The following is a 16,167-nucleotide window of genomic DNA, read 5'->3' on the forward strand; positions in this document are numbered from 1 at the left end:
TACACCAGACACACATGGTGTATTCAGACACCTCATGCTCACTGTTGAGTTATAACATGGGTGTTTTCTTATACACCAGACACACATGGTGTATTCATACACCTCATGCTCACTGTTGAGTTATAACATAGGTGTCTTCTTATACACCAGACACACATGGTGTATTCATACACCTCATGCTCACTGTTGAGTTATAACATGGGTGTTTTCTTATACACCAGACACACATGGTTTATTCATACACCTCATGCTTACTGTTTAGTTATAACATGGGTGTCTTCTTATACACTAGACACATATGGTGTATTCATACACCTCATGCTCACTGTTAAGTTATAACATGGGTGTCTTCTTATACACCAGACACACATGGTGTATTCATACACCTCATGCTCACTGTTAAGTTATAACATGGGTGTCTTTTTTATACCAGACACACATGGTGTATTCATACACCTCATGCTCATTGTCAAGTTACAGAATGATAAGTTGTCCCATCTTCCCCCACCCTACTCTGTTATATTATTATTATAGAAACAATAGTATAAATCTAAAAAAACAGAGTACTTACTGTGGGTCATCTACATTATCAGGTACAGTTGCCAAAGCTCGAATAAAATCTTTCGGGTAAGGAGCTGCTTTAACAGCAAGCTAAAAAAAATGTTTTTATAAAAAATAATAACAACTAAAAAAAATTGTCCCAATTTTTGTTGCTATTTTTAGAATTAATTTAATTGATTTAAAACAATAAATAAAATAATTTTTAAAAACTATGTTGATTGTTTTTATTTATATTTTTTGCGTTTTTTTTTTTCTCTAAGGTCTATTACCCCAACACCCAGACCCAGGCCCCAGGGTGCTACCATCTAGACCCCACTCAGGTAGTTTATAGACACTTAATAATATATATTTTATTGTATAAGGGTGAGGTCTTCAGTGAGGCACACCTGAGACCTGGGATTTAGGTCTATTATTACTCCAACACCCAGGGTGCATTCAAATAAAAAAAGTCGATTTTATTGGTTTCTTAAAAAGTAATATTTTTACAGTTAATTTTACTCAAGGTGTATTCATATAAGAAATATGTCATTTTTTATAATTTTTTAAAAAGTAAATTTTTTTGGTTAATTTTACTTACCGCAAAAATCCCTTTTACTACCCAACCATGGTAAGGCTTCAAAGTAGCAGCATACGATTTGTCTGTGTGATAAAAATATATGTTTGTAAAAATACACAAAAAGGTTGGGGAGAGTCTATAGAAGTAAATAAAGAATATTGACATAATTATATAACTATATCCTTTATACTTGACAATAAAAAAATATATAGTACGTCGGGGTAAGATGGGACATGCTTTTATTCTATTTAATCGTCCCATTTAATAGTAAACTAAGAATATTTACAGAACTATATAACCATAGCTTTTTAACCTGCATAGCCCCTATTACCCAAAAAATTCTCTAAAACCCCAAATGTAGCAGAAAATATTGTTTTTACTTTATTTTCAACAAAAAAAAAATATTTTTTTATAAAAAAAAAAAAAATAAAAACCCCCTTAACCCCAAACTACAAACTTACTCAAAGCAGCTGTCAAATCTTGTTCTCCATCTTTAAAAATGACGAGAAAATTTTGGACGAATCTAAGCCCTCGTTTCAGCCACATGAGGGCGTCAGTAGCTGAGTTCCGGACTTTTGACGTAGAAGTGATTATTTCTTGGTGTAAAATGTCTTGAAGGGTTGTAAAGTGCTCGGGGTCAGAAGATTGCTTAGTTCGGAGTTTCTGTGGGGTAAAAAAGGGTTAACAGTGAGCATGAGATGTATTAATACACCATGTGTGTCTGGTGTATAAGAAGACACCCATGTTATAATTTGACAGTGAGCATGAGGTGTATGAATACACCATGTGTGTCTGGTGTATAAGAAGACACCCATGTTATAACTTAACAGTGAGCATGAGGTGTATTAATACACCATGTGTGTCTGGTGTATAAGAAGACACCCATGTTATAACTTAACAGTGAGCATGAGGTGTATTAATACACCATGTGTGTCTGGTGTATAAGAAGACACCCATGTTATAATTTGACAGTGAGCATGAGGTGTATGAATACACCATGTGTGTCTGGTGTATAAGAAGACACCCATGTTATAACTTAACAGTGAGCATGAGGTGTATTAATACACCATGTGTGTCTGGTGTATAAGAAGACACCCATGTTATAACTCAACAGTGAGCATAAGTTGCACAAAATTCGACGGTGAGCATGAGGACTTACCCGTATATTTCCCATAAAATCAATTTTGACTGGAGCAAATGCAGTCGAACCTATCGTATCAAGAAACGGAATAATTCCCTCGCACGATAGGAGAAATGAAATAGAGTCGATTCCCCCATCTTGTAATAAAGTAATGTCCGAAAAACTAAAAAAAATAAACACATTAAAAAAAATAACATTTTTTTAAAAATATTATATATATATATATATACATATATAGTAGGGTGGGGAAGATGGGACACAATTTCATTCTATTTTCTCGTCAAAGAACATTCAAAGAATTATGAAACCGTATCCTAACGACTTCCTTAGACCGTTGTTAATTGTTTAAAGCACGATCAGGATATTTGGATATTATGTGCTAAAGGTGTCCCGTATTCCCCCACAGTATTATAAGTTGTGTATTTGTTAAATTTATGCATAATACCTGTGTAACATTGCAGAAAAAAATGTCAGAGGTTCATCTTCGTTTGGGTGATGGGGGGTTTCCCTGATCCCTAATGGGGTCCCAGAGGGGTTAGGGGTAACCACCCTTTGATTTGGGATAGGTTCTGGGGTTTTTAAGTTTTTGGTGGGGGTTTCCCCTCAAATTAGGGGTAACAGGGTTATTTTGTGTCGTGTAGGGGTCACTAGAGGTCAAAGTGGGGTCACTCTGGGTTGGTGAGGGGTTACTACTGGTCAACGAGGATAAATCGGAGTTAAAACCTTTATTATTGTTGTTCAGGGGGATTTCCCTAATGGGTGAGGGGCTAATAGGGGTCGTAGGACCCACGCTCCGAGATTGCCGCTGTAGAAATAAAGTTTTGGAAATAAAATAAACAAACAAAGAAATTGATATAACGTAACTATACTACATCCTATTTTTAACAGTTTTTTTTTTCTTTTTTAAACTTCTTTAGGCCTATTAAGTTCAAAATAAGCATTAAGACATTTTTTTTAAAATAATTAGCCTACTTTTTATTTAATTTATTAAACAGTGTATATAGTAGGATGGGGAAAGATGGGACACTTTTGGCACATATTATCCAAATATCCTGATCGTGTTTTAAACAATTAACAACGGTCTATTGGAGTCGTGAGGAAACAGTTTTATAATTCTTTGAATGCTCTTTGTTTACTACCAAATGGGACAAGAAAATAAATGAAAAGGTTTCCCATCTTTCCCCACCCTAAAACAGATTTTTTTTAGTTTTGTTTAAATTTTTAAGATTTTTTTATAATTTATTACTTTTTACACCAGCACTTACAAAAATTTAACAAGAAAAAAAAAATTACCTTTTTTCTAGTTTTGTTCAAATTAAGTCGCGGTAAAGTCCCTTTCCCATCCAACGATTGCGATCGCATAGTCATAAGCATGTGGCCAGGGGGTGTCGGGATTTTAAACGTGGCTTCTGAAATCGATATACAACGACCTAAACTGGCAAGAAATGTGTCGCAGCTCGTAGAAAGTAACACGCTAGAATCGGTCAGTTTCTGAAAAAAAAAGATTTTTTTTATACATATATATAGTATATATATAGTAGAGTGGGGGAAGATGGGACACATTTAACACAGAATATCTAAATATCCTGATCGTGTTTTTTACAATTAACAACGGTCTATGGGAGTCGTAAGGATACGGAATTATATTTATTTGAATTTTCTTTGTTTACTACCAAATGTGACCACGACCAGTAAATAGAATGATAAAGTGTCCCATCTTCCCCCACCCTACTATATCTTTTTGTTATTATTACTGCCATTGCCCTGCCATGCGAGAAGAAACAAGTTACATTTATTCATTTTTAACTTAAAAGCAGACACAAGGTGTATGAAACAGAACACCCCTGTTATAATGACTGTCATTACCCCGCCACACAAGAATAAAGCAAGTTACATTTGTTCATAACATAAAAGCAGGCACGAGGTGTATGAAACAGAACACCTGTGTTATAATGACTGTCATTGCCCCGATATGCGAGAATAAAATAAGTTACATTCATTCATTCTTACTTACTTCTGCATTTGGGGAATCTTTTTGAGATTCCTCTTTTAAAACAACAGCTTGTTGTACAAGGAGATCACAAAATAATCGAACTTCGCTCATGCACGTGCGCAGCTCATCATGGGCTTCACGGGATTCTGCAATCATGTGAAATTTTTTTGTGAAAATTGTTAAAAATTTTGATTTCTTTCAACTTTGGTTAGTTTAGTGAAAATAAAAAAGGAGAAAAAAGACAAACAAGGAGCTGCACAGAAATTTGTGATACTCTTGTAAAATATTATGAAAATTTGAGAATACAGTAGGGTGGGGGAAGATGGGACACTTTTTTATTCCATTTTCTCAATCCATTAGGTAGTAAACAAAGAACATTCAAAGAAATATAAACCCTATCCTCTCGACTCCCATAGACCGTTGTTAATTGTTTAAAACACGATCAGGATATTTTGATAATTTGTCGTAAAAGTGTCCCATTTTCCCCCACCCTACAAATGTAAACATATATATTAATATACATATATATAGGCTATTTATAAAGTAAATACTAGGTTGAAAAACTTACGTTTTTCTAAATTTTCTCTCCCATCCCCCCTGCCTGCTTTAGCAGTGCCTAATTCAATCAGCCATGCTTGTCGCTCGGCTGGGTTACTAGTTTTAAGATACCATCTCTGTTCGTTATGTACTACCACATCAAATCTTGTATTGTCGTTTGGGTAGGCTAAATGGGTTTAAAGTTAGGTACACCTCATGCTCGCTGTCGAGTTTTAGTATTTTTATAGGTGTGTTTTACACCTCATGCTCACTGTCCAGTTTTTTTTTAGTTACTTTTGAGTTATAACATGGCTGTCTTCATATACACCGGACACACATGATGTACTCATACACCTCATGCAGTCATGCTCACTGTTGAGTTATAACATGGGTGTCTTCTTATACACCAGACACACATGGTGTATTCATACACCTCATGCTCACTGTTGTTGAGTTATAAAACGAATGTCTTCTTATACACCAGACACACATGATGTATTTATACATCTCATGCTCACTGTTAAGTTATAACAAGGGGGTCTTCCTATACACCAAACACACAAGGTCTATTGATACACCTCATGCTCACTGCTGAGTAGAAATAACAGAATATTTACGTATAATATCTCCGGCTGAAATTTTAATGGAAGCTCTGCATCCCATGTCTACTTCTTCCTGGCTGTTGTAATACGAGAGAATTCCTTTTTTTAAAACAAGCCATCTCGGCTGCCACCCTAAAAAGTAAGGTTTCTTGAAAATTAGAAACTGGTTTTTTTTTATTAATTATAATCCTAATAACGATAACTTTATTCGTCTCTTCGATTACGGTAGCGAAGATTTAGAAATATTTTAAACGAAAAGACATGATGTAGCGACAAAACAACAGTTGTTAAAACACGCTTACAGTTAAAAACATATTTACATTTGGTGGAAGAAAATAAGCGTGGTCGCTAGGGATGCACCTAGCAGAACAATTACGTATTCCAGGTTATGTTTAATTATTTTTAAGTCTAGTCTAGTCTTACGACTATACAATTCCCGGGAAACGTAGATAAAAAAGTCACCGCTACCATTGTGAGCATTTAAATCGTTGGACAAGCGACGTAACAGGAAATGCTCCAACCCAGTGGTCACTAATAAGTTGTCTAAATTATCAGCCATACATAAAACTAACAAATTTTAAAAAACATAAAAAAATGTTTTATAATTACTGTCGTTTTCTGGCCACGTGAAGATAAAATAAATTCATTTTGTAATTTATTGACATAAAATGTTCTTACCACCCCAATAGTTCGTCCATTTATAAACCACACCTTCCATTTCTTCAGGAATCGACATTTTTTTCTCAAAAAAGTTTTAATATCCTCAAAAAAACTAATATAAATGTATAATATATTTGAAGATCTAACACATTTTTTCTAATTCCTGCAGATTTTCACAAAATCAACACTAAATTGAAAAGAAATCAAGATTTTGAGTCAATGTTATGACAATTGCAATCAAAGATTGAAAAAAACAGTGAAAAATTTGCGTTGCATAAATTTAATATGATTTAAATTTTATATATTAGGTTTTTGAGCAAGATAGCACACCATTTTATAATTCTTTAAAAGTTTAACTTTATATACTAATAACTTCATTATGTATATAATCTCACTATTTCAAAAATTTTTTTTAACAAGTCGTTTTAAATTGAGACAGTTTTCTCAAGTTATTAAAATTAAAAAGTTTTTGTTTTCAAAATTTTGCAATATAAATGAAAAATTAACACAGTAAATTTAATTGCAGTAAAGTAGTGTGGGAGAAGATGGGACACCATTTTAATTCTATTTTCTCGTCCCATTGGGTAGTAAGCAAAGAACATTCAAAGAATTATAAAACCGTATCCTCACGACTCCCATAGACCGTTGTTAATTGTTTAAAACAGGATCAGGATATTTGGATATTGTATGCTAAAGGTGTCCCATCTTCCCTCGCCCTATTAATATACTGTACGGTTTATAATAAAATTTCGACACAATTCAACAGTTCTTATTACATTATAAACGTTTTGAGGCATTTTTTTAACATTTTTTAACGTTTTTTAACATTTTAGACAGAAACCAAGTTTCTATATATATATTATAATTATATATATATATACCTTTTATACAGCATTTTTGGTAATTTTTTACCAAGAAAATTATGATGACTCTCATTGTGTCTTGCCATATGAACTGTATTATTAAAATTTACAATATTTACTCAAAAATCAATCTATTTATATATATAGAGTGGGGGAAGATGGAACACCTGTTCATTCTATTTTCTCGTCCCATTTGGTAGCAAATAAAGAACATTCAAAGAATTATGAAACCGTATCTTCACGACTCCCATAGACCGTTGTTCATTTTTAAAACATGATCAGGATATTTTGATAATATGTGCTAAAAATGTCTCATCTTGCCCCCCCTACTATACATATAATACGCTAAGTAACAACTACAGCAGAAAAAAAATTAAAAATTTCAACACATTACATAAATAAATTTTAATCACAAAAAAAATGAACTTTCCGTCAAAAAATCACAAATAATTACTCTCTTATCCATCTAGTGTTTAAACTCCAAAATTCACTCAACAGAAATATTTTCGTCAATTTTCGGGAAATTCTGGAAAAATGCAACGTACAGCTTCAAGCACTGCTCTGGTGCTAGAACGCCACACACTTCTCGACAGGAATGCATGCTCAATTGTGCTGCCCCAACGTCTACGGTTCGAATACCAAGCCTGGTAGCTAAAATCGGGCCAATAGTTGAGCCACAACCAGCGTCGTTACGAACCATAACATCTTGCGTTGGCACGCCCGCAATTTTCGCCGATTCGCGGACGATTGTCGCGGTAATGGCCGTCGTTGCATACCGCTGGTTATTATTGGTTTTAATAACGGGACCGCCGTGCAATGTGGGCCGCATGTGTGACTCATGCTTCTCTGGGTAATTAGGGTGTACCCCATGCGCCATGTCGGCGCTTATCAGCAAAGATTTGGGCACTGCTTCTTCGAACGAGGTTGGATTTTTGGGATCAGAAGAAATTCGCCTCAGGATGTATTCCGTTAGAGAGGACCCTGCTCCTTGAGCGCTGTTTGATCCCACTTCTTCGTTATCAAAAAGCGCCACCATCCGGACATTTTGCTCCGAAGAGAGGTCCGAAGAGGACTCAATGAGCGCTTGAAGCCCGGCATAGCTGCTTAGAAGGTTATCCAATCTCGGAGCAAAAATAAATTCCTCCAAAACACCCCCAATAGCAGACGGCTGATGGTCTGCCAGAAAAAGATCAAAATCAACGATTTTTTCCGCAGAAGACCCTATTTCTTTACCCAGCATATTCATAAGAATAGTCAGGTGCTTTTCCGATGGTTTATTCAATTGCTTGTCAGATTCCAAAGCGAAAATCGGCACTAAATGCGTCTCCTTATTAATCGAGAACTTCTCATTCATTTCTCTTTGCAGGTGTATAGCCAAATGGGGCACTCTTATAACTGGACGATTTACATGCACTAACTCTGACGTCATTTTCCCGTTTTCCCCAGCAACGAGCACCCGACCAGCTATTTTTAGGTCTCTATCAAACCAGGAATTCCAGTTCCCCCCACCATAGCACTCCGTAGCCACTTGCTGATACCCTTGCTTTTGCCTAGCACTGTTAACCTTAACTCTTAAGCACGGGCTATCGGTATGAGCGCCTACAATTGTGAAACCATTTCCGGGTCGAAAATTTTTCCCAACAGAGAAGGCAATAATAGTAGATTGGTTCCTCGTCATGAAAAACTTCCCGCTTGGCGTTATGCTCCAGTGGTCCCGCTCTTTGAGCTCCGTAAAACCAGCGGCCACTAACCGAGAACGGCATTCGTGCACCACATGGTAAGGCGATGGCCCAGCGTCAACAAACTTAAGAAAATCTTTGGCAATTTTGAGCGACATTTTAAAAAATGTTGTATTATGGCTTATGGCTGAAAAAAGTTTTTATTGATAATTTTTGTAAACACATACTGTATTACAATTTTTTGCTGCATTAAAAAGATAGTTTTTAAAACACATTATTGATAAAAGTTATTTAATATAACGACATTCATTAAAAAAACTAAAAATAAAAAGTGTGGGAAAGCTTCAGTTAAAAAGTGGGTCGGTTGCACCATCCATAAAATAAACATATACCCATAATTATATATATATATATATACATATATATTATTAGCAAAATACATTTATTAGGTTCTAAATATATTAGCTTTCATTCATATATTAGCTCAATTGTGGGCGTGGGAGTGGTAACCATGGATAAGCCACTCAAGTTCCCACCCATGAGAATATAAATGACCAAACCAACCAAAAGTTATGTCTGCTTATCCACACACTGCAATAGATTCAGAAATAAGGCCTATAAAACGAATTAGAAAACCATAAAGCAGTTAACTCAAACAACGCTTTAGAACATACACAACAAAACAACGCAAAAACGATTACATTATTTTTGCGTCAATTTTCGAGAAAATTACCAACAAAACAAAAATTAATTCTAATTTCTAAATATATATAAATATAAACCGTTTAATAGTCGAAACTAATAGAAAACATGGTGCAATTTATTTGCAGATGCATCTAGTATTAAACAGAAAACAAAAGCGTTGAAAATACCCCAAGAAAATAGCTCAAAAACAAATATTTTGACCGCTTTTTAAATGTTTAAATTAAGTGTACTACCACTACCACGTCTGCAATAACAGTTTGCTTACCAGCGACATCTAGCAGATAATAATTAAAAGAAAGATGATCCGCTAAATTTAAAGTATTTTTTTGAATGAATGTAACTTACTTTTATTTATCGTTGCGTGGCTGGAAAACGACAGTCGTTATAACATGAGTGTTCTGTTTCATACACCTCGTGCCAGCTTACGAGTTACCATGTATGTTACTTTGTAAGTCATTATTTTGGGGGGAATTTTTTATATATGGCTGATAATTTGAACAACCCATTAGTGACCACGGCGCTGGAGCATTTCTAATGCTAAATTTAACGTATTTCCGTTTCCTGTTTTTTTCCTTCAGTTTTTTTTATTCAAATCTCTCTTGAAAACTCTCGCATTTTTGAAAGCATATTTATTCAAAAAAATCAAATTTTCGCAACAGTAATTATTATTTTCTTCGGGAACAGAGCAATACTGTACATTAAAAACAAAGAACACATAAAACGACATGCGCGAAACGAGCGGCAGGGTAATGACGTCACGATGACGTCATAAAACACGTCAAATCCAGCTATTTATACCAAAATCAAATTTTTTAAAAAATGAAAATTTATTTAAATTTTTTTGCACAATGAAAAAAAAGAAAACGTTTGTGACGTCATCATAAATTGCCCATTATTACAGCTTTTTCTTCGTCTGTAAGGCCCCCCTTTAAAGTTCTTCTCACTAAAAAATAAAACAATATTTTTAATGTTTACAAACTATATTAAAATATCCAAAATTTTTTTTTCTATTTACAATTAAAATTCTTTAATTTTTTGTGTCCCTTTTAAAATAAAACATGGATTTTGTCTTAGTTACTTAAATACATTTTAATGTAACCATGAACCATCTTACCCCAATACATTAAATGTAAAATGTACCATCTTACCCCAACCAAACATAGCAAATTCAAAACGCATGAAACCCCAACTTACGTGATTTTCTTTGTGAGTTTCGTGATCTCTTTCGCCTGCTCACGGGAGTCGACCGCTCACGAGGCACTTGCGTTGCCGTTTTCACGAGCTGTTCCATGATCTTGTCAGTGACATCATCTGGTGACGTCACAGAGGGGGAAGATGGCACGTGTTCCGATTTTTTACCAGCTGCAAAGAAATATGTTAGTTTTTTTAGAGAAAAAAATTGTAAAAAAAATTTTAGTTACTGCGTTTTTTCAGAATTTTTTTTTTAATTTTCTATATTTGATGCTTTTTCATAAACCCATTTAACCTATATAGTAGGGTTGGGAAAGATAGGACACTTTTTCATTCTATTTACTCATCCCATTTGGTATAGCAAACAAAGAACATTCAAAAAATTATAAAACCATATCCTCACGACTCCTATAGACCGTTGTTAATTGTTTAAAAAACGATCAGGATATTTGGATATTGTGTGCTAAAGTGTCCCATCTTCCCCCACCCTACTATATATAAAAACAGTAAAATTTCCCACCTTTTTGGCTTCTAGAACGGGACCTTTTTTCAAATTGTACTTCAGTTGGTCTGAGAACGTTTTCCATTTGTTTTTGTTTTAGTTGTTCTTCGGTTGCGGAAAATTTTCGGGTCTAAAATTTTGGAAAAAAATATTAAATAATGCTACTGCTGTTGGACTAAAGATGAATGAATGTAAACTAAATTGTATATTCACGTGTAATGATAGAATGCAAATTATATTCGCGTGTAATGACAGTCATCATAACACAGGTGTTTTGTTTCATATACCTTGTACCAGCTACGAGTTATTACAAATGCAACTTTGTAAGTGATTGTTTTTTTTGTTTTGCTTTTTCATAATTTAGATAAAAAATAGTGACCACTGGGTTGGAGCAATGAACATTAATGTCCTTCTTAAAGACACATGTCCACAACAGTGGCAGCAGCGAGCATTGAACCCAGAATCCTTAGGTTACAATGGAAGTGCCTAACCAATCTGTTTAACCTTTTTTCTGCAAAGAAAATTAAGAGAAGCTACAGAAAAAAGAAAAATGAGAGAAACTATAAAAAAAGCAAAATAAGAGAAGTTACAGAAAAAGAAAACAAAGAAGCTATAAAAAAGCATAAATGAGAGAATCTATAGAAAAAAGAAAAATGAGAGAAGTTACAAAAAAAAAGAGCGAAGAAGGAATAGGAGAGAAAGCAGAAGAAAAAGGAACTCACAAAATTAATAAGATCATCATCTGTTAGAGCAAAAACATCGTCCAAAAATACGTCATCCTAAATTTAAATTGGAAAGTTGAGAAGGAAGAAAAGTAAGATAAATAGAAAGAAAGCTAAAACTTAAAAATATTTGAAATGAAAAGACAGGATATAGCGACAAAACAACAGTTGTTAAAACACGCTTACAGTTAAAAACATATTTACATTTAAATGGAAGAAAATAAGCGTGGTCGCGACACCTAGCAGACAAAGAGCCATTTATGTTTAATTATTATCAAGTTAAACTTCTAATAAAAACAAAAGTGTGCAAAGAGATATGAATTAATGTAACTTATTTATCCTCGCGTGGCCTGAAAACGACAGTCGTTTTAACACAAGTGTTCTGTTTCATACCCTCATGCCAGCTTACGACCATATGTTTTTTATTTTTTTTCAGAATGGCTGATAATTTAGACAACTCATTAGTGACCACTGGGTTGGAGCAATTACTGTTAAGTGTCTTGCCCAAGAAAATACGCCCACAATAGTAGCAGCGACAAGCCTTTTACATTTATATACACTTGATTAAAAAAGGGGTGTTTGCTACACCTATAAGAATAAAAAAACAGACAACTAACCTCCGTGATCATTTTTCCTCTCGTTCTATTTCTCTCTCCTTTTACGTGCTTTTTTCTTTTCTGTGAAAGAGTTCTCTCTCTTGATGTGCGATATTCCAAAGCAAATTCTGACAGCATTCGAGCAAAACTTTGAACCGACGTGTCTTTTGTTGTTGTCGTTGATGCTCCGAAGTATATGAGCGTGGATTTGAACCTGGAGACGAAAAAAGTTAAAAATGAAAAAATTATTTATTTTTTGATAGTTAAACCTAAAATTGTTCTCTTTTTTTATTATATTGTAAGTTAAAAAAAAAAGATTTTTATTTTTTTATAGTGCTGTGGGAAAGATAGCATACATATTATCCCATATCCCATATTTTAAAATTGTGTGTGGAAAAAATGTCTTGGAGGGATTTTACTGCAAAACAAATTGTTGTTGATTTTGTGAGGTTATTTTTTGGGTAATATCTTTAGGCATGAGGTGTATGAATACACCATGTGTGTCGGGTGTATAAGAAAACACCCATGTTATAACTTAACAGTGAGCATGAGGTGTATGAATACACCATGTGTGTCTGGTATATAAGAAGACACCCATGTTATAACTTAACAGTGAGCACGAGGTGTATAAATACACCATGTGTGTCTGGTGTATAAGAAGACACTCATGTTATAACTCAACAGTGAGCATGAGGTGTATGAATACACCATGTGTGTCTGGTGTGTAAGAAGACACTCATGTTATAACTCAACAGTGAGCATGAGGTGTATGAATACACCATGTGTGTCTGGTGTATAAGAAGACACCCATCGTATAACTCAACAGTGAGCATGAGGTGTATGAATACACCATGTGTGTCTGGTGTATAAGAAGACACTCATGTTATAACTAAACAATGAGCATGAGGTGTATGAATACACCATGTGTGTCTGGTGTATAAGAAGACACCCATGTTATAACTCGACAGTGAGCACGAGGTACCTGTTAATTAGCCTCCTATGAATAACTTTAAGCGTGATAATCCTTTGTGCGGAGTTGAGCAAAAACTCCGACAATCGAGAACGAAATGCAGCTTTCGATTCATGTTTTGCAATCATCTTTAAATGGTCCCAAGAATTTTTACATCTTTTTTCCAACCCTTGGAGTGTCTCTTCTAAAATGTCAAAATCGACCTAAAAATAAAACAGAAATTTCATTTTTTACTGAAACATAAAAAACTATTGTATTTTTTTCCTAAAAATGAAAAGATATTGCATTTTTACTAAAAATAAAAAAAAAATGTGTTTTTCACTAAAAATATATAAATATATATGCAACTAAAAAAATGAAAAGATATTGTATTTGAATTAAAATTTATAAAATTGTATTTTCTACTAAAAATAAATAAAAAAAGCTATTACAACTATTAACCCAAAAAATAAAAAGATAGCTATCAAAAAAAAAGTTAATTAAAAACACCTAATATTTAACAAAATGGGTGCTTTCCCTTACCCGAGAACACCTTGTCAGAGCCCCCAGTTCAGAATACAGGTCCGTGGACTCTGGATTTTTCTCAATCACGCATTGAGTTACATGATGTAGTAACGACTGCTTATGTATCGTGTCTTTTACATCCGGGACTTTTGCCAAGTAAGAAATATCAAATCCTTCGACCTAAACAATGAAAATTTTCAGACTAATTTTTTGGGTAACATTTTTTGTGTTGCTTTTTTAAAAATTATTTTAACTATTTTTTGACAGTAAGCATGAGGTGTATGAATACACTATATCTGCCTGTTATATAATAAGACACTTATGTTAGGACTCGACAGTCAGCATGAGGTGTATAAATGAATGTAACTTGCTTTATCCTTTCGTGGCCGGAAACGACAGTCGTTATAACACGAGTGTTCTGTTTCATACAACTCGCGCCTGCTTTTAAGTTATGAATGTAGTGTAACTTATTTATCCACGCATGGCGGAAACGACAGTCGTTATAACACGAGTGTTCTGTTTCATACACTTAGTACAAGCTAAGGAGTAACTATGTATGTTACTTTGTCAGATTTTTTTCTTTTTTATATGTGGCTGATAATTTGGACAACCCATTAGTGACCACTGGGTTGGAGCAATTGCTGTTAAGTGTCTTTCTCAAGGACACATACGCCCATAATGGTAGCAGCGACGAGCCTTGAACCCATTACCTCTGGGTTAGATTTTCTATTTAGAATTTCTATTATTTAGTGTCTATAAACCGCCTCAGTGGGGTCTAGATGGTAGCACCTGGGTGTTGGGGTAATAGACCTACATCCCAGGTCTCAGGTGTGCTTCACTGAAGACCTCACCCTTATAGAATAAAATCTCTATTATTAAGTGTCTATAAACTGCTGTAGTGGGGTCTAGATGGTAGCACCCTGGGTGTTGGGGTAATGAACCTACATCCCAGGTCTCAGGTGTGCTTCACTGAAGACCTCACCCTTATAGAATAAAATCTCTATTATTAAGTGTCTATAAACTGCTGTAGTGGGGTCTAGATGGTAGCACCCTGGGTGTTGGGGTAATGAACCTACATCCCAGGTCTCAGGTGTGCTTTATTGAAGACCTCACACAAAACAAAAATAAATACCTTCGTATTATTCAGCAAATTTCCAATAGAACGAACAACAGCCAGTATAACTCTTAAAGTTTTGTTTTTCTTCAATTCATCGATTGCGTCTTTTAAATCCAGCAATGGGTCTGCAACTTCCTAAAAGTAAAAAAAAAGTTTTGAAAAAGGAAAAAAAAAAAAATAATAATAATTTGTTTTTAAAAATTAAACCAAAGGCAGACAAATGACCCATTCATGTTTAATTATTAACTTAAACTTTAAATAGAAACAAAATATGTGGTAGGGCTGGGGAAAATGGGACACTTTTAACATGTATTATTTAAACATCCTGATCAAGTTTTAAACAATTAACAACAGTCTATGGGAGTTGTAAGGATACGGTTTTAAAATTCTTTGAATGTTTTTTGTTTACTACTAAACGGGACGGGAAAATAGAACAAAAATTTGTCCCATTTTCCCCCATCCTACTGTATATTAGGGTGAGGGAAGACGGGACACCTTCAGCACATAATATACAAACATCCTGATCGTGTTTTAAACAAATAACAACGGTCTATGGGAGTTGTAAGGATACGGTTTTAAAATTCTTTGAATGTTCTTTGTTTACTACTAAACGGGATGAGAAAATAGAACGAAAAAGTGTCCCATTTTCCCCCACTCTACTATATGATAAAACCATACCTTTTCTAAAAGATCGTAGTCCAATTTAAATGACCATAAATTGAGTCTAGCTTCCAGTTCCGAAATTGAGGACAGGGTTAATAAAAATTGCTCTGCTGATCCGAGAGCAACATCTGGGGAAGACTGAAGAGCATCTTGGATGCCGGTGATCTCCTCTTCAGTTGGGATCATACCCAAAAGTTTCTAAAAAAAATTAAAAAAAAAATTAAAAAAAAAAATTAGAAAAAAAATTTTGATAAAAAATAGCAGATTTTGGGTGTTTTAAAACACCTCATGCTTACTGTTGAGTTATAACATGGGTGTCTTCTTATACACCAGACACACATGGTGTATTCATACACCTCGTGCTCACTGTTAAACAGCAGAAACACACCTCAAAACACTGTCAAACGACTAAAACAGCTCATGCTCACTGTCAAGCTACAAAAACACCTCATGCTCACTGTTAAACAGCAGAAACGCACCTCATGCTCACTGTCAAACGACTAAAACAGCTCATGCTCATTGTCAAGCTACACAACAACTCATGCTCACTGTCAAGCTACAAAAACACCTTATGCTCGCTGTCAAGCTACAAAAACACCTCATGC

At 34.5% G+C, this 16,167-nt stretch overlaps 3 protein-coding genes across 4 annotated transcripts in view; all 3 read right to left on the reverse strand.

Annotated features, from left to right (window-relative positions):
• Window positions 1–6,591, reverse strand: part of LOC100180116 (pleckstrin homology domain-containing family A member 8-like) — an 8,485-nt gene extending 1,894 nt beyond the window's left edge. The window contains 11 exon segments of the mRNA XM_026838438.1: window positions 572–651; window positions 1,139–1,200; window positions 1,579–1,780; window positions 2,277–2,421; window positions 2,704–2,795; window positions 2,797–3,063; window positions 3,552–3,749; window positions 4,273–4,397; window positions 4,820–4,975; window positions 5,406–5,522; window positions 6,069–6,591. Coding sequence (XP_026694239.1) covers window positions 572–651; window positions 1,139–1,200; window positions 1,579–1,780; window positions 2,277–2,421; window positions 2,704–2,795; window positions 2,797–3,063; window positions 3,552–3,749; window positions 4,273–4,397; window positions 4,820–4,975; window positions 5,406–5,522; window positions 6,069–6,126 — 1,502 coding nt within the window. The 5' untranslated portion in view covers window positions 6,127–6,591.
• A 353-nt stretch (window positions 6,592–6,944) lies between these two features.
• Window positions 6,945–9,512, reverse strand: LOC100187222 (aspartyl aminopeptidase-like). The gene has a single exon (XM_002129046.5). The coding sequence runs from the start codon at window positions 8,748–8,750 to the stop codon at window positions 7,401–7,403; it is 1,350 nt and encodes a 449-aa protein (XP_002129082.1). The 5' UTR covers window positions 8,751–9,512; the 3' UTR covers window positions 6,945–7,400.
• Window positions 9,513–9,911: 399 nt separating this feature from the next.
• LOC113474066 (FH1/FH2 domain-containing protein 3-like) lies at window positions 9,912–15,785 on the reverse strand. 2 transcript variants are annotated; one of them, XM_026838435.1, is made up of 9 exons: window positions 15,578–15,785; window positions 14,915–15,034; window positions 13,801–13,962; window positions 13,291–13,481; window positions 12,330–12,522; window positions 11,713–11,769; window positions 11,009–11,120; window positions 10,492–10,659; window positions 9,912–10,240 (listed from the first exon to the last, which is right to left on the reverse strand). In XM_026838435.1, the coding sequence occupies exons 1-9, from the start codon at window positions 15,746–15,748 to the stop codon at window positions 10,176–10,178; spliced, it is 1,239 nt and encodes a 412-aa protein (XP_026694236.1). In that variant the 5' UTR covers window positions 15,749–15,785; the 3' UTR covers window positions 9,912–10,175. The 2 variants fall into 2 exon arrangements, with proteins under 2 accessions (XP_026694236.1, XP_026694237.1); XM_026838436.1 differs by lacking the exon at window positions 11,713–11,769 and having other exon boundaries at window positions 15,578–15,784.
• Window positions 15,786–16,167: the final 382 nt, after the last annotated feature.

The sequence above is a fragment of the Ciona intestinalis genome, unplaced genomic scaffold (assembly GCF_000224145.3).
Source record: "Ciona intestinalis unplaced genomic scaffold, KH HT000085.2, whole genome shotgun sequence".
NCBI classification, from domain to species: Eukaryota; Metazoa; Chordata; class Ascidiacea; order Phlebobranchia; family Cionidae; genus Ciona; species Ciona intestinalis.

What these genes read in the sequence shown, in the direction of transcription:
- LOC100187222 (XM_002129046.5), bottom strand. Translation starts at nt 8,750, where the DNA reads ATGTCGCTCAAAATTGCCAAAGATTTTCTTAAGTTTGTTGACGCTGGG.
- LOC113474066 (XM_026838435.1), bottom strand. Translation starts at nt 15,748, where the DNA reads ATGATCCCAACTGAAGAGGAGATCACCGGCATCCAAGATGCTCTTCAG. An exon ending in ATTTGCTGAATAATACGAAG is followed by an intron (nt 13,963 to 14,914) that starts GTATTTATTTTT and finishes TTCATTGTTTAG; the next exon opens with GTCGAAGGATTTGATATTTC. An exon ending in CCGTTCTAGAAGCCAAAAAG is followed by an intron (nt 10,660 to 11,008) that starts GTGGGAAATTTT and finishes ATTTCTTTGCAG; the next exon opens with CTGGTAAAAAATCGGAACAC.